The 27,866-nt window shown below is 48.2% G+C and overlaps 1 protein-coding gene and 1 pseudogene across 2 annotated transcripts; one reads left to right on the forward strand and one right to left on the reverse strand.

The window, feature by feature from the left end:
• Nucleotides 1-500: 500 nt before the first annotated feature.
• On the forward strand, nt 501-27,832 carry VPS33A (VPS33A core subunit of CORVET and HOPS complexes). The gene is made up of 13 exons (XM_084762695.1): nt 501-654; nt 2,069-2,134; nt 2,593-2,720; nt 4,109-4,295; nt 7,096-7,212; nt 9,744-9,918; nt 13,122-13,318; nt 19,138-19,264; nt 21,276-21,343; nt 23,500-23,637; nt 24,166-24,303; nt 26,513-26,681; nt 27,213-27,832. The coding sequence occupies exons 1-13, from the start codon at nt 511-513 to the stop codon at nt 27,392-27,394; spliced, it is 1,836 nt and encodes a 611-aa protein (XP_084618821.1). The 5' UTR covers nt 501-510; the 3' UTR covers nt 27,395-27,832.
• On the reverse strand, nt 7,559-9,552 carry LOC311586328 (small ribosomal subunit protein uS5-like; annotated as a pseudogene). The gene is made up of 2 exons: nt 9,547-9,552; nt 7,559-9,482 (listed from the first exon to the last, which is right to left on the reverse strand). The product of its transcript is annotated as a small ribosomal subunit protein uS5-like (transcript).
• Nucleotides 27,833-27,866: the final 34 nt, after the last annotated feature.

Genomic DNA, 27,866 nt, shown 5'->3' on the forward strand with positions numbered 1-27,866 from the left:
GAACTGGAGTTACGGGCAGTTGTGAGCTGCCAGGTGGGTGCTGGGAACTCAAATCCAGTTGCCTGCGAAGACATCTTACTCTTCTTCTTATCCATCTATCATCTATCTATCTATTCTCTCTCTCTCTCTCTCTCTCTCTCTCTCTCTCTCTCTCTCTCTCTCTCTCTCTCTCCTCCCCCCCCCCCTCTCTCTCCTCCCCTCTCTGTTTTTTCGAGACTGTTTTTTCTCTGTGTAACAGCGCTGGCTTTCCTAGAACTCTCTCTGCCTCCCTCTGCCTCCCGAGCGCTGGGATTAAAGGCGTGCGCCACCACGCCCGGCTTCTAATTTCCATTCTTAAGATGCACTTTTCAGCGCCCACCATCCCTCCACACAGGAACAACGGGATAACAGGCCAGAAGAAGGCAAAGCCTCCGCGCACGCGCACTAGGACCTTGAAGGATCCCAGCGGGAGGAATCCACTTCCGCATTAAACGTGCATCCGCGGCCCCGGTCACGTGGAGAACGGGTCACATGACCAAGGCCGCTCCTGGGAAACGCCGGTGGCGGGGCAAGATGGCCGCGCACCTGTCGTACGGGCGAGTGAACCTGAACGTGCTGCGCGAGGCCGTGCGTCGCGAGCTGCGCGAGTTTCTGGACAAGTGCGCTGGGAGCAAGGTGAGGGACGGAACTCGGCGCCGCCATGCGCGGCCCGGCACAGCTGTGCGAGGTCCCGGGGGCGACCGGGCCGCCCCTCCGTGACAGCGGCTCCGGTTCCCCCAGCCCTTTTCCCGTCTGGAAACACCCACACCCACAGCCCTCTGCACACACGCTGTGAGAGAGGATGGAGTTGCTTCAGACTTTACCTTGGTCTTCAACATGGATTCTTTTGCCTGTTTTTTTTTTTTTTAAATTCCCTTTCAGTGTTAGTTTGAAGCAGGGTCTTAACTGTGTAGCCCTGGCTGCCCTTGACTTAAAGGCGTTTGCACGGCTCTCAGTGTAGATTGTGCCTGGTTGTGTAACCCAGGCTGGCCTCCAACTCTCCCCCATTCTCCTGCCTCAGTCTACCAAGTGCTGGCAGTTATAGACACGAGACAGCGTTTGGCTAGATGTGGGATCTACTTTTAAGCACGTCTCTTTATTTTGAGATTTATGAATCATACCCCCCACCCCTCTCCAGGGGACTGGAAGTACTAATCTGAAGAGAAAAATAAAACGGTGGTGCTTTAAGAACCAGTTTCAAGCAAGATGGTTGCTTACTGCCATTGAGCCAAGAAGGCAGATCAAATCACAGAGGCGCTGATTAAACCTCAAATGATGCCAAAATCAGATAGATATAATAAATTCCATGGTACTGATGCCGGGCGTGGTGGCACAGGCCTGTAATCCCAGCACTCAGGAGGCAGAGGCAGGTGGATCTCTGTGAGTTCGAGGCCAGCCTGGTCTACAAAGTTACTCCAGGACAGCCAAGGCTACACAGGGAAACTTTGTCTCAGAAAACAGAACAAAAACAAAAGACCATAGTATTATATTTTCAAAGCGTTGCTCCTGGAGGAAGCAGGGATCCCTGACCTTAGTATCTTACTGACCTTAGTATCACCTTTGTCCCTCATGAAAGTTTTACTTAGATCCTTAGGCTGTGAATGTGATCACAGCCTGTTTAAAACAAACAAACCCAACTCCAAATTTTAGGAGACTATTCCTTGAGAGGCGGAGCTGGAGAGGTGGCTCAGCGGTGAAGAGGGAGTTGTGCTCCTCCAGAGGAGCCTAGTTTGGTTCCCAGCACCTTCAGTGGGCAGCTGATAACACCTGTAACTCCAGATCCAGGGGGGGTCTGACCCTTCTGGCCTTGAAGGGAACTGAACTGCGATCATATGCACGCACGCGCACGCGCGCGCGCGCGCACACGCACACACACACACACACACACACACACACTCACAGCGCCGCACATAGTTAAAATAAAAAATGAGGCTTGGGGCAGAGAAAATAAACCTTAAAAAACATATCCTGACTGTGTATGGCTGCCATTTCGGTTGTTGTTGTTGGATATCAGAAATAAAGGAGTGTTTCTTCCCCCCCCCCCTTACAGGCAATAGTATGGGATGAATACTTAACAGGACCGTTTGGACTGATTGCACAGTATTCACTACTCAAGGTAATGTGCCATATGGGATTTGATCAAGAATTAATAGTTAATTGAACTTAGTATTGGTCATGGGGCTTTGACATACCTTCCTGAATAATCACTTGCAAAGCTATTTGATCTGTACAAACAGGGATATTAATACATGTTTAACATTCTGTGTAGAGGGTGCTGCTCACTGGTAATGCTCACTTTGCCTAGCACGCACCAGGCCCTGGTGTTGATATCAAGCATCACGAAGCAAACACAGAAACAAAAGACATTTTGTGCCCATGCACTGTCTTGTGTGACCGTGAGCTTGTGTCTTGGACGCTCTGCTGAGTCAGGATAGCTTGCAGGCCCGGGCAGAAACAGTGGCTTCATCCTGAAGCGTGGTCCCTTGTGTGTTTGCTTGGAACTATGAATCATTTCTAGATCTGAGGATGACAGAGGTCAGGGATTTTGCTACTCTTTTGTGTTTGCTTCCCTAGGAACATGAAGTGGAAAAAATGTTCACTCTTAAAGGAGGCCGCTTGCCAGCCGCCGATGTCAAGAATATCATTTTTTTGGTCAGACCCAGGCTAGAGTTGATGGACATGATTGCTGAGAATGTGCTGAGGTCAGAGCTGCTTGGCCTTTCAAAAGCAGTTGGGCTTTGAGAGGGTTTTTGTTTTTTTTTAACACTTACTTTTTATTTATTTTGGAGGGAGGTTGTGTGCCGTGGGTCCTGTCAGAGAAGAACTGGTGGGAGGGAGTGGGTTCTCTCCTCCCAGGGATTGGACTCAGGTCATCAGGGTTGGCGTAGGCTCTGTCCCCTCCTGAGCCTTCCCAGCCTCGAAGTAGTCTTTATAATGGCTTTAATGTTCTGATTACTTTGTAACACTCCCTTGTCAGAGTGTTGGAACGCCATCTTTCGGAAGAGTGGGACCCGACATGGAAGACTATTAGGAGTGGGGTGGAAGACTTGTTGGCGCTCTCTGAATAGCCTGAGGGGAGTAACTCTCAGGGTAGCTAAAGGTTCAAACCTATATCAGGAGAGAGAACCCTGCCTTTAAAAACACAGCAACGAAACCTTGGATGGTTAGGGTTTCTCAGAATACCACATATAGTGTGCTTAAAATTCATAAGCAAAATAAGTAAGGGCTGATTAAAGTTTAATGTGGAATCCAGTGCATAGAGGAAGCACTCAGCCCGGCTGCGCTTGGTACAGTTGATCGATGGAGCCGCTGAAAGCCTTGCCTGCATACGGCTATTTTTGGAAGTCCACAAACAGGGAGACTAGAGAATGGAAGTCAGGAGTTCTCTTTTTCTTTGTTTTTTTTTTTTTTTTTTGTTTTTGATTTTCTGGTTTCTCAAGACAGGGTTTCTCTGTGTAACAGCCTTGGCTGTCCTGGACACACACACACACACACACACACACACACACACACACAGAGAGAGAGAGAGAGAGAGAGAGAGAGAGAGAGAGAGAGAGAGAGAGAGAGAGAATGTGTGTGTGTGTGTGTGTGTGTGTGTGTGTGTGTGTGTGTGTGTGTGTGTGTAGGCCAGAAGAGGGCGTCAGATTTCCCGGAGCTGAAGTTACAGGCAGTGGTGAGCCGTGTGATCTGGGTGCTGGAATCAAAGTTTGGTTAAAAATTTGGGTATGGGAGTCTGGTGGGTTTTGTTTTTTAAAGAATTACTGATTTTTATGTGTATGAGCATTTGACTGTGTATATGTGTGTGCACTGTGTACATGCTTGGTGTGTGTGGAGGCCCGAAGATCCCCTGGGACTGGAACATTAGGCAGTTGTGAGCTGCCACGTGGGTGCTGGGGACAAACAGTGTCCTCTGAAAGAGCAGCAAGTGCTCCTAACCTCTGAGCCGCCCCTCTAGCCCCTTGAGAGCCTGTCTTTATGTTTACTTAAGCAGTGTTTGCTTAGTACCTGCCAGGCAATGGGGATGAAATAAGAAAACGTAACGTCAGACCCTAAGGAGTGCATAAGCTAATAATGGTTACTTCCTTTGCAGTGAAGACAGACGTGGCCCCACCAGGGATTTCCACATTTTGTTTGTGCCACGCCGGAGCTTGTTGTGTGAGCAACGATTGAAGGACCTGGGTGTTTTAGGATCCTTCATCTATCGAGAGGAATACAGTTTAGACCTCATTCCATTCGATGGGGACCTCTTATCCATGGAGTCAGAGGGTGCGTTCAGAGTAAGTTGGACATTTTCTTAACGTCAAAGTTTATTTATTTTTTTTAAAGTCTATTTGTTTGTTTATTTTTATTTTATATGCATTGGTGTTTTGCCTGCATGTATGTTTATGTGAGGATATCAGATCTTGGAGTAGTGAGCTGCCATGTGGGTGCTGGGAGTTGAACCCGGGTCCTCTGGAAGAGCAGTCAGTGCTCTTAGCCACTGAACCATCTCTCCAGCCCCCCCAAACTTTCTATTTTTAAAGACAGGATCTCACTTTGTAGCCCTGGATGCCCTGGACCTCGCCCTGTAGACCAGGCTGGCCCAGAGTGCTGGGATTAAAGCCGAGCGCCCGCGTGCCCAGCTTTCAGCCTTTGACTTTCCTGGGTTGTGGCTGGAAATGTCATGCTCTGGCTTCCACTTGCATCGGTGTCTCTGTGAAGGTCATAGTTTTTTGAAGACAGGAGTTAGAAATGATTGTGAGCTGCTGTGTCGGTGCAGGAAGTTGGACCCAGGAAGGCACTCCTGCAAAGTCCTCCGTTAGATGCCTGCCGTCCTAGCCTTGGGAGGCTGAGGCAGAGGAAGTGAACAGTTGAGGCCAGCTTGACCGCCATAGGGGGAACCTCAAAAAAGAAAGGAAGAAACGAAAACAAAGAAATAGCAAACAAAACACAATGAAAACGGTAACTTGGAGGTTTTGTAGTAGCTGAACATGGTGGTGCAGGCCTTTCATCCCAGCACTGGGGAGGCAGATGCAGGGAGACCTCCTCGCCTGGTCTGGCTAGTGCCTTCAGGATAGCCAGGAGTACACAGTGAGACGGTGTCTCACCCACCCTACCCCACCCAGATTTTGTAAACGTAAGTCATTTTTATAGTAAGATTTTTTTTTTTGAGTTAGAAAGTGCACAGAGTGACAAGGAGGCCACTTTCCTCAGGTCTCCAACCTCTTTGCAGATGTCAATTGGTTCTCACCTCTCTGATTCTTTTGTTTTAGTGGAGTTTTTTTAAGTTTTTTTTTCTTTTCTTTTCTTTTTGAGACAGGGTTTCTCTGTGTAGCCTTGGCTGTCCTGGACTTCCTTTGTAGACCAGGCTGGCCTCAAACTCACAGGTCTGCCTCTGCCTCCCAAGTGCTGGGATAACAGTTGTGTGCCACCATGCCCGGCTCCCAAGTGGGTTTTAAGAATTGTTTTAATTTCTTTTTGGACAGGCTTCCTGCAGCCCTCACATGCAGCCTTTCTCTGTGCCCCGCAGGTTTTAGAACTGAGAAGTGTGCCGGAAGTTAATGCCCTAATGCCAACCCCAGCTCTGAGCCATACTTATTTCTGTGATCCGTGTTGTGTAATAGTGTGTAAATGTGAGCTTGGGCTCACCCACTGAACGTTCAGTGCCAGCACACAGGGTTAGAGCCTTCATTTTAATAACTAAAACCCAGTGATTCTAAAGCCAGGCATCCTAGTAAAAACTACAAGGGCTTCTGTTGTGTGGGTGAGTGAGTTTGGGGCCCAAAATATGAGCCTTTAAATATTAATGTGTAGTAGCATTCATCCTAAATGTCCTTGGAGCTTGAAATACCATGAGGGATTCCCTATGCTCCGGCGTGGGATGCCCTCACTGGCTGTTGTGGCAGGCGAGGGCCCTGGCTGATCCAGTGTTCTGTTCCTGGAGAGTGGCCAGTACCATCAGCATTCAAAGTTAGATCTGTTGTTGTGAGTGTGTAGCTCGGAGTGGAGCAGTGTGTGTGTGAGGTCTTGGGTTTGATTTCCTGAACTGCCAACTTGAAAAACAAAACAAGACAAACAAACAAATCCCGCTTATTAGCTTGGAAATTTTTGTTTTGTTTTGTTGTTTGTTTGTTTGGTTTTTTTTTAAGCTAGCATTATAGAAGGAGAGTCTTTGTAATGATGCGACTTTTTAAGGTGGAATGAAACATGGATTGATGTGCTCTTGCACTTGGAAGTGAGTATTCCAGAACATGCACCTCGTGGCATCCCTGTCCCAGCTGTGGTGCTGGGGAGAGTTGAACACGTCAGTCCTAGCGTCACGGAGAAGACTCTCTGTGAAGCACAGCCCTGTGGTGTACTGGTTGGGACAGGCCCCCTCTCCTGCTCAGAACTGCCCCTCCCTCAGCCCCTGGGTTCTGACTGCCTCTTGTTCCTGGCTTTGAATATGGAAGACGCTCCAAGGTGGTAGCAGTGGGGGCCTTGGGACAAGAGGGACCATTTTTTTGTTTTGGTTTGGGTATTTTGTTTTTGTTTTTTTGAGACAAGGTTTCACTGTATCCTTGGCTGGCTTGAAATGCTATGTAGACCAGGCTGGCCTTGACCTCACAGAGATCTACTTGCTTCTCCTCCTGAGTTCTGGGATTAAAAATGTGTGCCACCAGAGTGCTCTATGAAAGAGAACCATTTTTATTATTAATTTATTTATTTTATGAGTGTTCTGAGGCATGTACACCTGCGTGCCAGAAGAGGGCACCACATCTCATTACAGATGGTTGTGAGGCACCATGTGGTTGCTGGGAATTGAACTCAGGACCTCTGAAAGAACAGCCAGAGCTCTTTACTGCTGAGCCATCTCTCCAGCTCCCCCTTTACCCCCCCCCCCAACACCAAAGAGAACCATTTTGATGTTTTCCATTTTTGTCTTTTGCCTGTCTTGGTTGGGGTCTCGTGTAGCCCACGGTGGCTCAGGACTCCCAGGCCCCTGCTCTCCCTTCTGTATCACCACACCCACTTTGCCTTGAAAGTGGATAATAATTGTAAAACGGTTCAAAGTGGATGATGACCGTGGTCCACAGTAACTGGCCTTTCTCTCCACAGGAGTGCTACCTGGAAGGCGACCAGACAAGCCTGTACCACGCAGCTAAGGGACTGATGACCCTGCAGGCGCTGTACGGTACAATTCCCCAGATCTTTGGGAAGGGAGAATGTGCTCGGGTGAGAACCCTCTGTTTTCTGGTTTTATCCAAAGTAGGGGTCAAAGAGGGAAACTTGAGAGACACAGCTGATCCTCGTTACCCAGGCATATTCTCTGCTGAGAACTTTTTCCCCTCTCACTGTTCACTCATCACTCACTGGTCAGTAATCACAGGGCTTTGTGAGCGTGCCCACTGTGAGAAATTCTCACCCACAGACATGTTAGCGGAGATGACCAAGTTCACAAGTGTCTCTTTCACAGTCTTCTTAGAGTCGAGCTTTTCATACTTTTGCATTTGTTTGGTGGTTTTGCTGTTTAAATGCATCCTAAGCAGGTGTAAGGTGTCTAGTGTGACTTAGTGAAAGTCAGCATCTGGTAAGTTCTGTCTGGGCCAGAGTCAGAGCTCTTGGCCGTGAGTTCTATGTAAATGAATGGCTTTTTGAGGCAGGCTTTCTCTGTGTAGACCAGGCTGTCCTGGAACTCAGATCCACCTGCCTCTGCCTCCCCAGTGCTGGGATTAAAGGCGCGCGCCACCACCGCCCTGACTTCAGTAACATATATTATCAAGGACTAAACATAGAGCACGATACAAGTTTTAGTATTGATCTGTGGACCGAAGCTGTGACAAGGCCTAGAAACCAGCTCAGTGCTTAAGAGCATTTCCTGCTCTTCCAGACATTCCAAGTTCAGTTCTCAGCACCCACATCAGGCAACAACCACCTGTAATTCCAGACTCAGGGCACCCGATGGCCTCGTAGGACCAAGTTGGGCACTGCACACATATGCACAAAGCCACCCCAGTCACACGTATACACATAAGTAAAAATAACTCAATCTTCTTTTTTCTTTTTTAAAAATATATTTATTTATTATGTATACAGTGTTTTACCTGCATGTGCACTAGCATGACAGAAGACGGCACCAGATCTCATTATAGATGCTTAAGAGCCGCCATGTGGTTGCTGGGAATTGAACTCAGGGCCTCTGGAAGAGCAGCCAGTGCTCTTAACCTCTGAGCCATCTCTGTAGTCCCTCTCTTCTTTAACTTTACTTTTATTTATGTGGGGAGGGGTTTATGTACACCTTGTGAGCTTCTGCGTACCATTTGGGTGCATGTACCCATGGAGGCCAAAGGGTGTCTGGAGGGGTGGCCTCCTTGTAATTGGAGTTACAAGTGGTTGTGAGCCCCCAGAAGTGGGGGCTGGGAACTGAACCCAGGTTCTCTGCATGGGCAGTAAGTGCTCTTAACCACTAAGCCATCTCTACTGCCCTGAAAATAACTAAATTTAAAAACAATTAAAAAGCTATGACCAGAGGCTCAAAGGCACGTGTATTTCTCTCTGGAACAGCAAGCAGATCAGCGCTGGTTACATCAACATCTCCAGCGATTGTAGAGCCCAACTGCCTCGTGTAACAGGCACTAGCTGTGTCTGATACGGTGTCTGACTGGGGCCACTGTCGGCTCTCATTGGGATGGCGGTTAACCATAGGCGCTTTTTTTCCCCCCAGAATTAATCCACTTTATTTTTCTTGTAAAAACCCTTATGTGGTAGCCACAGCTGGAGCCTGGGTCCTCTAAACAGACACTCTGGTGTGGGTTTTCACAAGATGATCAGTGAATTCCTGATAAGGAGACTTGGTGAACAGTTTCTTTCCAGAGGTCGGGTGTCAGGTAGCTGTAGGTCTTGGAAATGGCATCAAAAGTGGCCTTGGCAAAGTTGCCCAGGGTGGCAGCACAGCCCTTGGCTGATGTGTAGCAGTCATCAATACCGGCCATCATCAGTAGCTTCTTGGGCACAGGAGCTGAGACAATGCCAGTGCCTCTGGGGGCAGGGATGAGACGCACCAAAACAGAGCCACCACGGCCTGTCACCTTGCATGGAACAGTGTGTGGCTTGCCAGTCTTGTTCCCCCATTAGCCTCTCCGCACAGGGACAATGGAAAGCTTGGCGAAGATGATGGCCCCTCAGATAACAGTGGCTACCTCCTTGGAGCACTTAACACCAAGACCAACGTGACCATTGTAGTCCCCAATAGCGACAAAAGCCTTGAACCTGGTCCACTGGCCAGCCCGAGTCTGCTTCTGCCCTGGCATGATCTTGAGAACCTCATCCTTTAGGGATGTGCCCAGGAAAAAGTCAATAATCTTGGACTCCTTAGTGGGCAGGGAGAACAGATAAATCTCCTCCAAGTACTCGATCTTCATATCCTTAACCAGGCAGCCCAGCTTGGTGACGGGGATCCACTCCTTGTCTTCGGCTTTCCCTCCAGGAGCCCCGCGGTTAGGCCTCTGCGGAAGCCGCCTCACCCTCCTAATCCTGGGCCCCTAGGTCCTCCGGGCCCTCCCGCTGCACCAGCATCATCCGCCATTTGGTGTTTTCCCGAGGAAGAAGCAGCCCATAGGCGCTTTTTGATTGTTGCTTATTTCATTATCAGCTTGGCCTTAGTAGCTTTTCTCTTTTTTACCTTTTGATCAGTGTTTTGTCTGTGGCAGAATCTTAAACTCTGCTAGCTCCCCGAGGCTTCCCTTGATCCGGTGTCTTGTTTCCAGCAAGTGGCCAATATGATGGTCAGGATGAAGAGGGAGTTCACAGGAAGCCAGAACTCCGTGTTCCCCGTGTTTGATAACCTCCTTCTGCTTGACCGCAACGTGGATCTGCTGACGCCGCTGGCCACCCAGCTCACATACGAAGGGCTCATCGATGAGATTTACGGCATTCAGAACAGTAAGTGACATGACATCCGCTTTCACTACTGGCTGATAGGACAGCTGGGCCTGTCGTGTGAGGCTGTGACATTAGTGTTAGCTCTCAAAGCACTGTCTGAGTGTAAGGGCTCAAGGGTTCTATTTTTCTTCTTTCCCTTCCCCCTACCCCCTGCCCCTTGTGTTTGAAACAGAGTGTTTGTAGCCCAAGCTAACATGGAATTTACTATGTAGCCCAGGCTAGCCTTTGCCTCTCTAGTGTTGTAATTACATTAAGGTGTGGATTATCACACCTAACTAAAGATCCAATTTCTTTCTTTTAGTTTTTTGTTTTTGTTTTGTTTTGTTTTTGAGACAGTTTTTTTGTGTGGCTCTGGCTGTCCTAGAACTCACTATGTAGACCAGGCTCACCTTGAAGTTATTTACCTGCCTCTGCCTCGCAAATGCTGGGATTAAAGGCTTGTGCTATTGCTGCCCAGCTAAAGATCCGATACCTAACGATGGTTTGAAAGCAGAGACTAATACAAATTTGTTGTTGTTGTTTTTTCGGAAGCAAGTTGGCAGCATAGAAAGCTATTAATTCTTGGCCTGTATAAATTCCAAGAATGTCCCTTGAGGAATCATCATTCCAGAAACGATGAGGGAGGTGCGTGTGTGAAAATTTGAATTGCCGCTTGTTTTCCAGGCTGTGCTAAACAGCCCGAAGGGTTGCAAACCTTATACAATATCGTGGAGCCAAGAAAGGAGCAAATGTGGAGCATGAGAAGCAGTGGGGCCAGTTTATTCCCATTATAAACTGTACTTGTATTTGTGTGTGTGTGTTGTTGATGCTCAGTAAATAAATGACAAATGAGAACACGCAGGAGAGGGAAGTGACTGAAAGGAGAGTGAGGCCTCCGGATGGTGCTGAGCTCCTTCCTACTCTTTTATCATTTGTTTATCCTTGTTTACTAATTTGTTTGTTTATTTTGAGAATCTCACTTTGTGGCCCAGGCTGTCCTGGAACTCATAAGGATCCACCTGCCTCTGTCTCCCAAGAACTGAGATTAAAAATGAGTACCACAACACTCACCTTATTTATTATTTTAAAAGAATATTAATTTGTACTTTGGCAGATTCATACATATATATAATATATTTTGATCATACTTTATTTAAAGTTTTTCTAGATTTATTGCTTGTGTGTGTGTGTGTGTGTGTGTGTGTGTGTGTCTGTGCACGCGTGCGTGTGTATAGGTTCCTGTCACACATGTGTGGAGGTCACAGGACAACTTTCAGGAGTTAGTTCTCTCTTTATACCCATGTGGGTTCTGGACATTGAACTAAGGTCATCGGGTTCCGCTGAGCCCTCTCACTGACCCCCTGATTGCAGCACTTTTAAGACAAAGTCTTGCTCTCTAGCCCAGACTGGCCCTGAGCTCTGGCCTTCCTGGTTCAGCTCCCGAGGGCTGGAAGTTTAGACTGTAGACAGTTGCTCCCATCCCCAGCCCAGCAGTTAATCAGAAAGTTTCTGCAGACTTGTCTTGTGAGTCTAAGGCTAGACCTCTGAGTGCACTGCTGACTCAGGCTGGACCTGCTGCATGTGAGCCGAGGCTAGCCACATGTGGCATCACAGCCTCCTGTGTCTGGTGGATAAAAGGAGAGCTTCCGAATTTGTAAGGAGAGTGAAGTTTAGAAGGAGTTTCAGGACAGGAGAAAAAGTGTGGTTATGGGGGGGCAGCCAGCCTGCCCTGAGTTGACATGCACAGATGGCGAAATCCTCAACCACTGCTCAGGAGGTCGGGGTCACTAGGTAGAAATCTTGGAAGACCAGAGTTTGGGCTTAATGAGTGATTAAGCTAGAGGTCACAGTATGTTTTGTTCATTTGCTTTTGACCAACATGATATTTGATTCTGTTAGGATTTAAAATTTGAGGTATTATTAGTAGTCTTGATTTATACCACATCTTTTAAAAAAATGTGGCAGTCCCTAGACTCATTCTCACATGGTGGCCAGAGTCCAGAGGAGATGGCCCCTTTAGACAGGTCCATTGTAAGAAGCTTGGTGCATGTCCCATGTCTTTCAAACATTCAGTCACAGAAGCCCATCAGGTCCCCTTGAGGGCATTTCAGGGGTGGCAGTGACTGAATTGCTTTGTAGGAGCAGAGGTGGGAGAAGAGGCCTGCGGCTCCTTTGTAGAGGAGCTGAGGAGCATGCAGAACCTGGACTTTATTCTAGACCCGGTGGAGACTGAGAAGTGAAGATGCTGGGTTTCTGCAGGTTATACGGTAGCTGGACTCTCCCAAGCTCTGCTGTGCACAGTAGGTAAAACGTTATCTCCAGACACAAGAAGAGTGTGTGTTGGAGGCCCCGAGTGCAATCTCCCTAACCAAAAGTAAGGAACAAAACAAAGTGGGTGAATCTGGCCCTGAGGGTATAGTTCTGACCCTCATGTGTAAAACTGAAACAGAGGTTTCATTTTAAAAAGCCCTCACTTCAGGGCTGGAGAGATGGCTCGGCGAATAAGAGCACTGGCTCCTCTTACAGGACCCCAGTTTGGTTCCCAGCACCTACACGGTGACTCACAACTGTCTAGAAGCCCGGTCCCAGGGGATCTGGCATCCTCCACTGGTCTCCTTGGTTACCACGTGCACTTGGCATACAAACACACACACACACACACACACACACGCACACGTACACGCACACGTACACGCACACGCACGCACACACACACACACACACACACAGGCAAAACGTCCGTACACATAAAATAATTAATTTTAGAACATCCCCACCACCTTTCATTACTTGCTGTGAACACTCTGGAGTCTTCTATCTGTTCACTACTGCTGTTTCCATGGCTGTATGGAGCCGGCTGTCCTCAAACTCACAACAGCCCTCCTGCCTCTGCCTGCTGCGTGCTAGGATTCACCTGCGCGGTCTCCCTGCCGGTGAGACTTTGCTTTAGGACCCCGGCACTGTTGCAGTGGTGTCTGTGTCTCCACAGTGGCAGTTACAGCTGTGGGATGGGTGTTGAAGAGCTGCTGGGCCTGGGCCGTGGAGAGTGAACACAGCTCAGGGCCCCTTGTCCCCAGCACTCTTGGCAGTCAAGAGGCACTGCGTGGGTTGTGGCCGCTGCAGGGGTCGTCCGCTGCGGTGAGATGCGAGAGGCGCTTTTGCCCAGGCATTTGCGTCTTGGGTTTTCCAATAACTGCTCAAGTGCGTGTCCCCTCCAACTTCAGGTTATGTGAAGTTACCGCCAGAGAAATTTGCACCCAAGAAGCAGGGTGCCGGGGGCGGGAAGGACCTTCCCACGGAGGCAAAGAAGCTTCAGCTGAACTCCGCAGAGGAGCTCTATGCCGAGATCCGAGACAAGAACTTCAACGCCGTGGGCTCTGTGCTCAGCAAGAAGGCGAAGATCATCTCTGCTGCCTTTGAGGTGAGGCAGGCCCCCGGGAATGCTGAGGGAACAGCCTTCCTGACCACACTGTGGGACCTTTAGCGGCTCCGACTCCTGTTTGCCTAAGATGTTCAGTCTGCAATCAGATGCAGACCACACTAACAAAGCAGAGGAGTTCTATTTGAAAACACTTCCTTGGTGTGCTTATCATTTCACCAGCTATTAAACACTGAGACAGATTTGCATGGTAGGGAGCTGCCCTGCTTGCTGACGTTTATGTAAAGGATTGAATCTTGGCTGAGTATTTCATACTCAGGACATAGAGCATCTTTAGTGTGCTTTGTTTTGTTTTGTTTTCAGACTGGATTGATACTTTTATTTTATTTATTCATTTTTGGTTTTTCAAGACAGGGTTTCTCTGTGTAGCCTTGGCTGTCCTGGAACTCGCTCTGTAGTTCAGGCTGGCCTCAAACTCACAGCGATCCACCTGCCTCTGCCTTAGGAGTGCTGGGATTAAAGGTGTGTGCCACCACCGCCCAGCTGATACTTTGATTTTATAATTGTGAGTACTGAGACTGCCTCTCCCTATATAATATATAGTATAGAACGGCAGGGGTGTGTCTAGGACCATTTCAAAAATAACTGGAACTGGGCGTGGTTGCACACTTTATCCCGTGCTTGAAAGGCAGAGGCAGATGGAGCTCTGGCCAGCCAGGGCTACAAGTCAGACCTTGTCTCAAAAAAGGGGGTGGGACAGAGGAAGAAAAAGAAAAATCCTTGGAAATTAAAGGTTCTCACCACAGTGTGTGTGTATGTGTCTGTCTGTGTGTGTCTGTGTCTGTGTGTCTGTGTCTGTGTATCTGTGTGGAAGCCGGAGATCTGCCCTACCTTAGTTAGGTATTCACCTTGAGTTTTTGGTTTTGGTTTTTTTGAGACAGGGTTTCTCTGTGTAGCCCTGGCTGTCAAGACTCACTTTGTTGACCAGGCTGGTCTTGAACTCGCAGAGATCCAACTCCTGAGCGCTGGGATTACAGGCACGTGCTACCACTGCTGGCCTCTTCACCTTGGTTGTGGTTTGTTTTGTATTTTGAGACATGGTCTCTTGCCCATCAACCTAGACAAGCTCTAGGGACCCCCATCTCTTTTTCTCTAGCACTGAGATTACAGATGCATGCCACTACACCTGGCTTTTTTCTTTAGATTTATTCGTTTCTATGTAGGTGAGTCCCTGACCTGCATGGTGTACACTACATCCATGCCTGGGTTGGATTGCCTGGAACTACACTGATCGACAGCCGTGAGCTGCAGTGTGAGTGCTGGGAACCCTGCTCCTCTATAAGAGCAGTGCTCTTAATGGCTGAGCCCTTTTCCAGCCCTGTACCTTCCACTTTTATGTAGGTTCGGGGATCGGACTCCTGTCCTGGTACTTCCTTGGCAGCCAGTTTGCTCAGCTGTCTCCTAAGCCCCCACTTAATGATTTCACAAAAGAAAAGAAGGAGAAAAAAAATTGAAGTCAAACAGCAGTTTTAATTTTATTGATGTTTTTGTGTGTTTAATTTATTTGGTGTTTTTGAGACAGGGTCTCTTGTAGGCCAGGCAGCCTTGAACTTGCTTTGTAGTCAAGATGGAGCTTTTGTGACCTTGGATTCCTGACCCTTCTGAGATTGTAGGCCTGCGCCACAACACTTGGCTTGTGCGGGGCTGAGGATCAGACCCAGGGCTTTGTGTGCCCTGGACACTGTACATTACATCCCTAGTCCCTAAGGGGCATTTTCAAGATCATATGTGTTTCCCCGCCCCCGCACCCAGACAAGGTCTTACTATGTGGCCCTGACTGGCCTGGAATTTCTGTTTTATGTAACTAAACCATTATATTTCTGTAAGAGCATAAATGTTTTGTATAGTGAAAACACAGCAGTTCATAGTACAAAGTAGCACTGAATCTGAGCCGCTGGGTTTAGGCAGCGTTCGTGGCCTGCAAATGATCCACAGTGTGTGTTGAGGGCCAAGGCTTTAATAGCACTGCCAGAAATGTGTTTCAGTTAATTTTGGACAATGCATGTTCAGAAACTACTATTTTGTGACCCCCGTGTTCATTTACACAACCCTTTATGGGCTGTGACCTGCACTTTAAGGAGCTTGGCTGAGGCTGCAGATTCAATTCCCAGCCCACATGGAGTGGCTCACAACTACCTGTAGCTCCTCTTCCAGGGGCTCTGAGGCCCCTCTGGCCTTCTGTGGTGACTGAACTCACATGTGCATTCACACACACACACACACACACACACACACACACACACACACACAAACACACAAGATTAACAATAAAATGTTTTAAATGAAAATCCCAAACGTTCTATTTTACCAATAAAGCCTCAGGAGCCAGATGCTGGCGTGAGAACCTTCTAGCACAGAGACAGAGAAAGCACAGCTGACCTTCCTACCCAGCTCATATCCCGATGGAAAAGGCCCCAAAAGATCACTAGCTCAGTGACAGCCCAAGAGGAAAAAGCCAAAAAACCCAAGGCCAAAGGCTTGCTGGCTCAAAGTCAAAAAACCCAAAGGCCAAGGAGCTGAAGAGCTCAGAAGCTAAAGAGCTGAAAGCCCAAGAGCTCCTTCTACTTCCACACGCTGTCTTAAACAGCCCTCACCTCACAGTCCCGCCTACTCTTAACCCCTGTCAGCTGGGTTCTTGCTCCGCCTCTTGACCTAAGGTTAACTTTATTAAATCCTGTGTACAGGATTAAAGGTTTGTGTTAGGGCTCAACTGCACCAAACAAAAGACAGGTTTTTTTCAGTTCACAATCTCAGGGATCACAATGGGATCAAATATTCTGCAACAAAAAAATGCATCTTTTTTTTTTTTTTTTTAAGTTGGGCTATAGTACACCTGTCTCCTTCTAATACTGCAGATTCGGGAGGACCCAAGGTTTTCTTTTTTTTTTTTTTTTTAACTTATTTACTTTTCTGACACTGGGGATTGAGCCGAGAGCCACCAGCCTAGGCTTTCTTTATTTTTAGACTTTTTCTCAGGCCTGTGACAACAGCACTGTGCTAAGTGTTCCTCTTTTGGGGGCACAAGAGAGAGGCCATGAGTGTGATAGGGTTTCATAAACAAGTCCCTGTGCTCTCCTGTTACACCCTTCCCTCCTCCCTTGAGAGGAGACAGCCATCCTGTGCAGCGTGCTGCCCGTGCTGAGCTTGTGAGCTCTGGCCAGCATGGCGGTGGCAGGGGAGCCCTGCATGTGTGGTAAGTGATAATGGGGTCCAAGTCCCCAGCCGCCCGGAGCTTCATTACCACCTTCCTGCCTCCTGTGTGCGACAGGCCTGTTCTTGTAGAGTTGGACTGAAATGTGGCAGTTCTGTATGCTTAGAAAATGACTATTTAAACTCTAGACATAGAAATTGGGAGAATTGGGCTGGAGAGATGGCTCAGTGGTTAAGAGCACCGCCTGCTCTTCCAAAGGACCCAGGTTCAATTCCTAGCACCCACTTGGCAGTTCACAACTGTCTGTAACTCCAAGATCTGACACCCCCCACACCAATGCACATAAATTAAAATTTAAGTAAAATATCAAAAGAAAGAAAGAGAAAGAAAGAAATTGGGAGAGTTTTTGAAAACTGCCTTTTTATGTTTCTGTTCTTGTGGTTGTAGACGTATTCAATCTGTCCATGTTTCTGAAGACTGTTCTGGGTGACATTATTAAAATGTCCTCATCAATTCCAGCCCTTGGGAGGCAGAGGCAGGCAGATCTCTAAATTGGAGGTGTACATAGTGAGTTCCAGGACAGTCAGGGCTGCACAGAGAACCCCTGTCTCAAAACCCTTCCCCCCAAAAGCTCTCATCACTAAGCAGGCTTCACTTTGCCCACAGCCTGGATTCATTCTTGAGGTTCAGTGCCAGATGGGATTTCCTTCAGTTACACGGAACATTTTTGTTGTTTGGTTTTGATTTTTGAAATGGTCTTCTGGTTGAGGATGACCTTGAACCTCTGGACTTCCTGTCCTCCCAAGGGCTATAAGTCAGCTCTGGCATGCCTGACTTTATGCTGTTTACTGTACCCTCTGCATGAAACTTAATTTTTTATATCTTAGAGCAGTGTGTGTGTGTGTGTGTGTGTGTGTGTGTGTGTGTGTGTGTGTATTATATCCCCAAGGCCCCATTGATGTTAGGTCTGTGTTGTACCACTGCATTGTATCCTCAGCTACATTTAAAAAAAATAAATCATGGGCTGGAGAAATGGCTCAGTGGTTAAGGGTACTGCCTACTCTTCCAGAGGCCCAGAGTTCAATTCCAGCAACCACATGTTGGCTCACAACCATCTATAATGTTATCTGATGCCCTCTTCTGCAGATAAAGCACTCATATGCAATAAAGAAATTTAAAAAAAAAATCATAAGACAGGAGGTGGCTGGTGTTGCACACTTTTAATCCCAGCACTTGGGAGGCAGAGGCCACCAGATTCAGATTCAGTGAGATGGCTTGTATTAAGGGAATGAGGGAGAATGATACAGCAGGACACTGAATGCTGGCCTCTGCACACCCAGAACATACACACATGCACACTTATGTATGGACCCACCACACACATACACAAAAAAGGGTTTAATACCTTCCCCAGAAGCATGTGCCATTTCACCCTTAGCTTTATCATTGCTTACCTCTGTAATTGCAGGAATATAAATCTGAGTGCCCCATTGTTGTAAGAGATCCATCCCCCATAGATTTATGGGTATGTCAGCCACATAGGGTCTCAGCTTCTCTGTCTGCCTTTCTGGTCCCACACACTTGAACCACTGTAAGCGTTGTTGTATTTGCGATAATTTACCAATCTCAATACTTTCTGTATAAACCTTCTGAAGTGGCCAATTCAGATTCCACTCATATGCCATAATGAGTTTCAGTGCCTGTTTGGTGTCAGCATCTGCTTTTGCTCTGTCTAGCACTGATCCCAATCTCTGCAAAAATTCTGTGAAGGCCTCCCCAGGCCCTTGGAATATCTCAGTAACGGGAGCCGTTATCCTACCAGGTTCCCCCACCAGGTCCCAAGCTCTTAAGGCTGCAGCACGACATTGTTCAATCACCGTGTCATCATACTGTACTTGTCTTAAGACTGCCCTGAACTCACTGTGTAGAGCAGGCTAGCCTCAAACTCTCAGAGGTCCTGCTGCCTTCGCCTCCAGAGTTAGGATTAAAGGCGTGTGCCACCGTATCCTCTCTCTCTCTCTCTCTCTCTCTCTCTCTCTCTCTCTCTCTCTCTCTCTTTCTTTCTCTTTCTCTTTCTCTCTCTCTTTTTTTAAACTAAGAAGTTTGGGGTTGTTGTTGCTTTTGTTTTTTCAGTCATTCAAAAAACATTCTATATAGACCAGGCTGGCCTCAGGCTCACAGAGAGCTGCCTGCCTTTGCCTCCCGAGTGTTGGGGTTTGTGTTAGTTACCTAACTGTCCTCCATTATACTCAGTGCACACAAAATACATAATGTGTGAACCTGTGTGTACGAAGAGAGAGTTACAGGCATTCTCTCTGAGGAAGTGCTGTGCAGACAACCCACACTGTCAACTTTCATTATTTAACATTTGTAAAAACATATACATACATACATACGTACATACATCATTTGTGTGTGCACCTGTGTGTATGTGCTCACGTGCACATGCATGGGGATGAGAGGAGAGCTAGAGGAAGTTCTCTCTTCATCCCAGGATGGAGCTGCGCTGTCTCGCCACACTTACTTTTCTTTTGTCTGTGATTTTGGAGCTGGGTTTAGCTTGATTTATGTTTCCCCTTTCATGATGATGTTGATAGACACCTTCTGAGATGTCCCCTGCCTCACGGTGCTGCCACCTGTTGTGTTCCAGGAGCGGCATAACGCCAAGACCGTCGGGGAGATTAAGCAGTTCGTTTCCCAGCTACCGCACATGCAGGCAGCCCGGGGATCTCTGGCCAACCACACCTCAATTGCAGAGTTAATCAAAGATGTCACCAGTGAGTATCTTCTGTTGTGGATCTGCCCTTGGGAAGGTTAGCTTGGTTTTGTGTACTTATTTATTACTTTGGTCTTAGGGATCAAACCAGGGCCTGTGCATGTGAAGCAGGTGCCTGACCACTGAACCCACCCCTCCTCAGTTCCATCTTAGCATCGTGCGTGTGTCACAGCAGTGGTGAGTGTATGAGTTTTGTAGGTAGGGTCTCATGTAGCCCGTTGGCTTAAAGTTAATACACAGCCCGGTCTGCCATGATCCTGCTCCCTTGCCTGCACCTCCCTAGTGATGAGATGACAGGTGTACCCCACTAAGTGTACGCATGGTAACAGGGACGTTTGCCCAGGGTGAAGATACAGCCCAGTGGTTAAGAGCATTTGCCACTCTTGCAGTGGACCCAAGTTTAGCTCCCAGCAGCACGTCAGCTGCCTGTACCTGAGGGCACCTGCATTCACAGGCACATACCCAAACCAGACACACTGAGGTGCACGTAAGTAGCAGTGAAATCTTTAACACTGCTACATTTGTGATTGACTTTGTGGATTGATTCATCTTAACATAAACTATCCAGAATAGTAGAAAGCACTCCTCCAGAAGATTGCCGTAATGACATGAAACGGTTCAACACACTAATCCTATGTGCAAGAGAATTTAATTAAAACTATATGGTACTCTGGAGTTTTATGGGACTCTAGTTTTGGTCCACTTGAAAACTGGCAAAGCACTAGATAGCATTGGGGGGGCTGAGGCAGGAAGACATTAAGTTCAAGGACAGCTTGAGCTATGTTGTGACTCTTGAACAAGAGAGAAAATGGGCTGGACAAAAGCTCAGGTGGTAAATTGCTTATGACATGGCAGCATGTGCTGTATACCAGCGCTGGGGCCACCGAAGGCAGGAGCATCCCGAGCTCAAGGCTATTTTCGGTTTATAATGAGTTCAGAGCCAGCCTAGACTACATTAAACCTAACCCCTGAAACAAACTAAGCCAGGGGTGGTGACACACACCTTTAATCCTGCCAGTTTGGAGGCAGAGGTACGTGGATCTCTGTAGTTTGACAACAGCCTGGTCTACATAGAGCGTTCAGGCTAGCAAAGACCCTGTCTCAGCACCAACCAGCCAAAGAACAAAATACACAAAAAACAGGAAGCCAGTAGCCATTCTGGAGAGATTGCTCAGTGTTTGAAGTGAATGCTGCTTTCTCAACACAGATGCCTGCAGCTCCATCTCCAAGGGGTTTGAAGGCCTCTTCTAGCCATGTGTGCATGCACACACACACACAAACACACACACACACACACACACACACACACACACATGCATACACACACTCATTCCCTCTTTTGCAAAAAGCCAGCAATAGCTGGGCTCAGTGGTGCACACCTGTAATCCCAACACTCTAAGAGGCAGAGGCAGGCAGATCTCTGTGAGTTCAAGGCCAGCCTGGTCTACAGAGTGAGTCCAGGACAGCCAAGGCTACACAGGGAAACTCTATCTCAAAAAACAAAAAGAAAGCAAAGCAAAAAAAAAAAGCCAGCAGTGATGGCTCCTAGCACTTGGGAAGCCAAAGACAAGGATTGCTATGAATTCAAGGGCAGCCTGGAAGAATGAAAACTTTATACAGAATCATCACAAAGAGCCTCACCAGATACATATGAAACCTAAACAGAAGTCCATTTGACTCAGGGATGAAGAAGATGAGTTTATTCAGTACCAAGTGTTGGAGATATGCTTTGAGTCTTGGTGTTGTAGAATTAGCCCTTTGTCTGCTGGTGACAGCAGTGGGATGAAGTGACACAAGGCTGTGCCCTGGGGAGGTGGTTGCAGCTCCTGCCAAGTCCTAACCTGTGCACTGGAAGCAGAGGCCCCGAAGGAGCAGTGTGCAAGTGTGACTGATGCTGAGCGCTCTGGGGTTTCCTGGCTGCTCCAGAGTCTCTTCCTAATCCTGTTTATACATTGCTCTCAATCAGCTGACACTGGAAGTTCTAAGTCAGAAATTTGCTGATTACATTTTAGCTTCTGAAGACTTCTTTGATAAGCTAACCGTGGAGCAGGAGTTCATGTCCGGGATCGACACTGATAAGGTATGTGGAAACCTGCTGCACACCGCAGCTGAAGTTCATTGTCATAAGATTAGAGCCAGATAATCAGGCCCAGGTGGTGGTGTCTGTATTATTATTGTCGAGAGGGAAACTCACCATGTTGCCCTGGCCGGCCTAGAACTTAATATATAGACCAGGCTGGCCTCGAACTCAGAGATCCTCTTGTCTCTACCTCCCGAGTGCTCAGACCAAAGGCGTGCACCACCTCACCTGGCCCTCAATCCATTGTTTTGGTTTCCATCTATGTTTTGTGTGTGTGTGTGTGTGTGTGTGTGTGTGTTTGTTTGGGGTGGGGTGTAGGTTATTAACAGGAGAGTACCTGTCTGGCATGCCAAGAACTCTTGGGTTCAGATCCAGGACTCTGTAGTTGGACTTTTAGCATCTTTATTAGGTTCTTCTATCTACCTCTCAACACCACCCCATCCCTTCTCACCCCTGAGTACTAGGTAGGAGAGAAAGATGTTTAGAAGGGAGAGGGGTTGGCGTCAGTATCATAGACTACTTCCTGCTGTTAGGGGTGTCATTTCCTTGGGGCAAGTTTGATCTTCATAGTCAGGACATCTCCAACCAGCGACCAGCAGGTGCAACCAGCAGAGGGGGAGCAGCCACGCCTCCCTTGGGAGTCTAGCTTTATGTACCCTCTCAAAAGGCCCCAGAATTCCATACATAACTACATGCCACTGGAAAATCATGCCCCTGCCAGAGCGCAAGACAAATCATAGTCAGCTGCTGTGGATCTGAAGCAGCCCCATATGCCACACCTGGGATTAAAACAAAACTATTCCTAGAGAGCCAGGCAGTGGTGGCGCATGCCTTTAACCCCAGCACTCAGGAGGCAGAGGCAGGCGGATCACTGTGAGTTTGGGGCTAGCCTGGTCTACAAAGCAAGTCTAGGACAGCCAAGGCTACACAGTGAACCTCTGTCTTGAAAAACGAGAAAAAAAATTCCTATAACATTTCTGTGGGGTTTTTGTTGTTGTTGTTTGTTTTGTTTTGTTTTGTTTTTTTGTTTTTCGAGACAGGGTTTCCCTGTGTAGCCTTGGCTGTCCTGGACTCACTCTGTAAACCAGGCTAGCCTCAAACTCACAGCCATCCGCCTGCCTCTGCCTCCTGAGTGCTGGGATATAGGCGTGTGCCACCACGCCTGGCTCATTTCTGTGTTTTTAAAGAAATCAAAATTCTCATACACTACAGTACTCACCCCCAAAATAAATAACAATATACACATACCCCAGATGGACGTGGTGGCACATGCAACTACAATAACAAAACACACACACACACACACACACACACACACGCACACACACACGAGGTGGATATGGTGTCACGTGCCTGTAGTACTAGCACTTGAAAGATGGAAGCATTTAAGGCCAACTTTGGCTAAGTAGCAAGTTTGAGGCCAACTTGGGTTACAGGAGACCCTATCTCAAAACAACAAAAACCCCACGTTGCTTAAGTTTGTTTGTTTTTAATTTGTTAGGCGATTTCCTTAAAAGTACATCACTATTAAAAATAGTTTAAACTGGGCTTGGTGGCGCATGCCTGTAAAATCAGCACTCAGAGGCAGAGGCAGGAAGATCTCTGTGAGTTCAAGGCCAGCCTGGTCTACAAAGCAAGGACAGCTACACAGAGAAACCCTGTCTCAAAAAAACCAAACCAAACCAAAAAAAGTTTAATTGTTCAATTTGCAGAGGTTCTTTTTTTTTTTTTAAGTATTCCTATCACTTTATGCTAGGTAAACATGGTATTTTTTTAGGTAAGCTAAGTCAAATAAACCCCAGGCATTTATTTGGCAGCAATGAGCTGGTTGTTCACGAGGTGGCTGTGTGTGAGCAGGCCATTTGGTTGCCTGGTGATGTCCTCACCATCTAATGCTGGTGTGTTTGTGTGGTGGCCGTAGGGTTTTGGGCATAGGGATGAGGGGATGTAGCCCAGGCAAGTGTTAAGAAATGAGGAAATGAAGCTGGGCATGGTGGCACACGTCTCTAATTCCAGCAGGTGAGAAGGCAGAGGCAGGTGGACCTTTGAGTTCGAGGCCAGCCTGGTCACTGCCTTTCCTTGTTTTGGGAAATATAGTAGACATCAAGTTATCTTAAATCCTTGGACTAATTATTCTGTTTAAATCTCATTTCTAGGTCAACAATTACATCGAGGACTGTATTGCCCAAAAGCACCCTCTCATCAAGGTGTTGAGACTGATCTGCCTCCAGTCTGTGTGCAACAGTGGGCTCAAGCAGAAGGTTCTGGACTACTACAAAAGGGAGGTTCTCCAGGTAGTGAGTTAGAGATGCTTTACTTACTGAGAAAGAAGGTATTATGAAATATAACAGTAAATCATGTTTAGTAGTATAGTTCTCACAGCTGCTTTTTATTTATTTATTTAGTTTTGGTTTTTCGAGACACAGTTTCTCTGTGTAGCCTTGGCTGTCCTGGACTCGCTTTGTAGACCAGGCTGGCCTCGAACTCACAATGATCTTCCTGCCTCTGCCACCCAAGTGCTGGGATTAAAGGCGTGCACCACCACGCCCGGCTGACTGTCTTTGTTCTTAAGTGTGTCTAGAGGTCTTATCAGTGTGCAGATATGCCTATTGAGAGCTAAGCATGTACCCTATATAGAGAGGATTTCTTTTATGCTCAGGCTAGATTATGAACTCTGACTTTAAAGTAAAAATCTTGAATCATGCTTGAAACAAAGAGCAAGTTAAACTGTGTGGAAAGAGTGAGCAGGAGCGCCCCTCTGCCCTGCGCTCTCCGCACTCAGAGCCTGACCCGACAGCCCTGCTGAATGCTTTCTCCTTCAGACCTACGGCTATGAGCACATACTGACCTTGAACAACCTGGAGAAGGCGGGCCTGCTAAAGGCGCAGACGGGGGCCAGAAACAACTACCCAACGATCCGGAAGACCTTACGCCTCTGGATGGATGACGTCAATGAACAAGTAAGGCTGATTCTGTTAGTTCACTGTGACAGCAGACACACCTTGACCTGCGTGCCTGCTCGGCTTTCTAAGTGTCTTTTCACGTTGATTTATTGTGTGAGTGTGTGCATGTGTGAGTGGGTGTGTATGTGTGAGTGTGTATGTGAGTGTGTGTGCATGTGTGAGTGTGTATGTGTGTGTATGTGTGTGTTTGCATGTGTGTGTATGTGTGAGAGTGTGTGTGCATGTGTGAGTGTGTGTGTGTGTACAATTTGCAGGAGTTGGTTCTTTCCTTCTACCATGTCAGTTCTGGGGCTTGACCTAGGCCTGCCGGGCTTGGCAGCAAACACCCTTAACTTTCGTTCCAGCCCTCCTTTGCTTTCTAAAAATCACCTCCGTGCTTCTCAAAGGCAGTGCGTGTGTGTTGTGTCCACCGAGGTCTCTGCAGCAGGCAGAGTGCTGCCAGGCCGGGTAGACGATGTGAACATAGTGGGTTGCAAAACCTGGCCCGGATTGAGCGCTCACCGACTGCTGACGCTCAGTTCCAGGGCACAGACCACAAAGCTGAGTAGTCACAGCTGCGGGAGCTTGAGGGAGCAGGCTCATCCTGTCAGCCGGGAACAGAGGGGTGATACGTCTGTGTGTGCGTGCTGTTGCTCATGTCTCCTCCTTCACACTCATTAGTCAAAGAACCCTTCCCACGGGAATGGTGCCTGGTCTTCCCACTTCAGTTGATGTAATCAGCCATGCTCAGAGGTCCATTCTGCAGTTAACATCCATCCCAGCAGCTGAGGCCTGAAGGACAGAATATAGGCGTTAGTATGTCATGGGAGCCAGAGAGAACGGTGCAGCTGAGGGCTTCTGGCCTCCGTGTGTGGTACTTTCCATCGCCCCAGCCCAAACAAGTCATGGGAGTGCTGGCACAGCTCCTGCAGGCTTCTGGGCACAGACCTTTCGGGAGAAGGTGAGGGACATCAGGAAGAGCAGTTCACAGAAGCATCCGGGGTGTGTGAGCCGGCCAGCTATGCTCCAGGAGGGGAGCAGATCCTGTCGCAGCGAACCTAGTCCTTGCGGAGGCAATGCTGGCAGCCAGGTTACAGTCTTTCCAGAAGGCATCTACACACCTGGCACCATTGCCACTCGTGTTCTGTGCTCCTGGTCTGCAGAGTCTCTTAGCTTCACAGTCACACGGTGGTGCTGCTAATTTGTGTGTTACATAGGCAACATGTTAGTTCACACTGTTCTGCCTAGCAGGGCCCTGGAGACCTTCCTGGTGCCCCATCCTCACTCTCTTTGGTTGCTGCGTAGTCAGGGCTTTTCTGTTTGTTTACTGGTCCTGGAAATTAAACCCAGGCCTCATACTTGTTAAACATGCACCCTAGCAGTGAGCTATCCCCATTTCTTTATATATGCGGGTAGGGTGAGGGTGGGGGTGTCTGACTCACTATAGCCCAGGGTAGCCTCCATATGCGGGTAGGGTGAGGGTGGGGTGTCTGACTCACTATAGCCCAGGGTAGCCTCCATATGCGGGTAGGGTGAGGGTGGGGTGTCTGACTCACTATAGCCCAGGGTAGCCTCCATATGCGGGTAGGGTGAGGGTGGGGTGTCTGACTCACTATAGCCCAGGGTAGCCTCCATATGCGGGTAGGGTGAGGGTGGGGTGTCTGACTCACTATAGCCCAGGGTAGCCTCCAGCTCTCTCTGTAGCCAGTGACCTGGAGCTCCTCATCCTCTAGCCCCGGTCTCCCAGGTGCACACCTGTAACCCAGCGCTCTGGACGCTGAGGTAGGAGGATCATAAGTGAGAGTGGCCTGGGCTCCATGGTGAGTTCCTGTCTCAAACAAACAAGCACATGAGAGAAGTGAAGCCAGCCTGCAGCGGGCTCAGTGGTTAAGAGCACTGCTGCTGCTCTGGGGGTTGTAAGTTCGGTTCCAACACCCACACTGTGTGGTTCACAAGCCCCTGTGGTTCCAGCATCTTCTAGATTCTGCAGGCTCCTGCACTCCTACATTCACACACACAAACAGATACATGCTACACACATAAGTGAAAGTAAGCCTAAAATAAAGAAAAAATGACGCCCTGGGTGCTACGGATAGAGGCCATCCAAGTTAAGTTAGAGCACGACCCAGCAAGGGGCGTTCTTGTTCTGTCTCCCGTTCTTACAGCATCAATCACCAAAAGACGCAGGTGCCTCTCAGTCTACGTCTTTTTCTTTAACTGTTGACAGAACCCCACAGACATATCCTACGTGTACAGTGGCTACGCGCCGCTCAGTGTGCGGCTGGCTCAGCTCCTTTCCCGGCCAGGTTGGCGGAGCATCGAGGAGGTTCTGCGCATTCTCCCGGGGCCCCACTTTGAAGAGCGGCAGCCCCTGCCCACTGGGCTGCAGAAGAAACGTAAGTTTCATCACCCCCCACAGTCAGTCTGCTGCTCACGTATGTGGCTTGTGTCATGCACTTGCTTTGCAAAGTTACTAAAAATCAGAATAGAGTCTGTTCCTAGTGTAGTTTGTAAGCCCTGGAACTGCGCTGTGCTGTGCCCTTGGGAGTGGCAGCCTATAGTCTCTGCTCCGAGACCCCCCAGGACTCAGGGTGTTAAGATCAAAATTGGCATTCCAGGACCTCAAAGGAACCGGTTACGCCAAGATGCACTTGACCTTTTTATACTTTCTGTCTTTCAAATATTTTTATGATTATCGTGTGTGGCGTGTGCCTAGTGAGCTCCGAGGTATCTCTGGAGCTAGAGTTACAGGTGCGTGTAAACTGTCTGATGGGTGCTGGGATGTTAAATTGGGCTCCTCTGCAGGAGCAGCGCACCTTCGCAGCGCTGACTCATCTCGCCAGCCCTTTTATCTACTTGTAAATGAAAATTGTTTCTAGAGGCAGCAGTATTACGTATTTTTGAATTCTGAAATGCTTACATTTTAGGCCAGCCAGGAGAAAACAGAGTGACGCTGATATTTTTCCTCGGGGGCGTCACCTTTGCTGAAATAGCTGCCCTGCGCTTTCTCTCCCAGCTGGAAGATGGGGGCACTGAGTATGTCATCGCCACCACTAAACTGCTGAATGGCAGCAGCTGGATAGAGGCTCTCATGGAGAAGCCTTTGTAGGCCACTCAGAGGACACGGGACAGGTCACCAAGGATGAGACTCTGAACAGGTCCCCAAGACGATGGAAAGCCCAGAAGCAGGACAGAAGCCGCAGGCTCAGCCACTGCTGCTCCCTCCCTCCTGCTCCTCTCTGTACTCCTACATCCTTAAGAAAGGAGGGTCAGCGTGCGTAAATCGACAGTGAGCTGGGCGTGGTGGCACACAACTCTAATCCCAGCACTCCGGGAGGCAGAGGGGGCAGATCTCTGAGTTCAAGGCCAATCTGGCCCACAAAGTGGGTCCAGACACAGAGAAACCCTGTCTCAAAAAACCAAAAAGAACAAAGATACAGAGACAGAGGCAGGAGGATTGCTGTAAGCTTGAGGACAACCTGGGCTGCATAGTGAGTTCCAGGCAAAAGCCCTCCCCTCCCAAAATAAAGGAGATCTTGTTTCAGAATTTTTAAGCTTAAAGTCCTCATTAGCAGTTTCTG

Source organism: Acomys minous (assembly GCF_964271855.1).
Source record: "Acomys minous genome assembly, chromosome: 16".
In the NCBI taxonomy this organism is placed as follows: domain Eukaryota; kingdom Metazoa; phylum Chordata; class Mammalia; order Rodentia; family Muridae; genus Acomys; species Acomys minous.

Excerpts from the sequence above, each read along its gene's own strand:
- VPS33A (XM_084762695.1), top strand. The coding sequence starts at position 511 with ATGACCAAGGCCGCTCCTGGGAAACGCCGGTGGCGGGGCAAGATGGCC. Across the intron at positions 655-2,068 it reads ACAAGTGCGCTGGGAGCAAG|GCAATAGTATGGGATGAATA; the intron begins GTGAGGGACGGA and ends CCCCCCTTACAG. Across the intron at positions 24,304-26,512 it reads TGGATGACGTCAATGAACAA|AACCCCACAGACATATCCTA; the intron begins GTAAGGCTGATT and ends AACTGTTGACAG.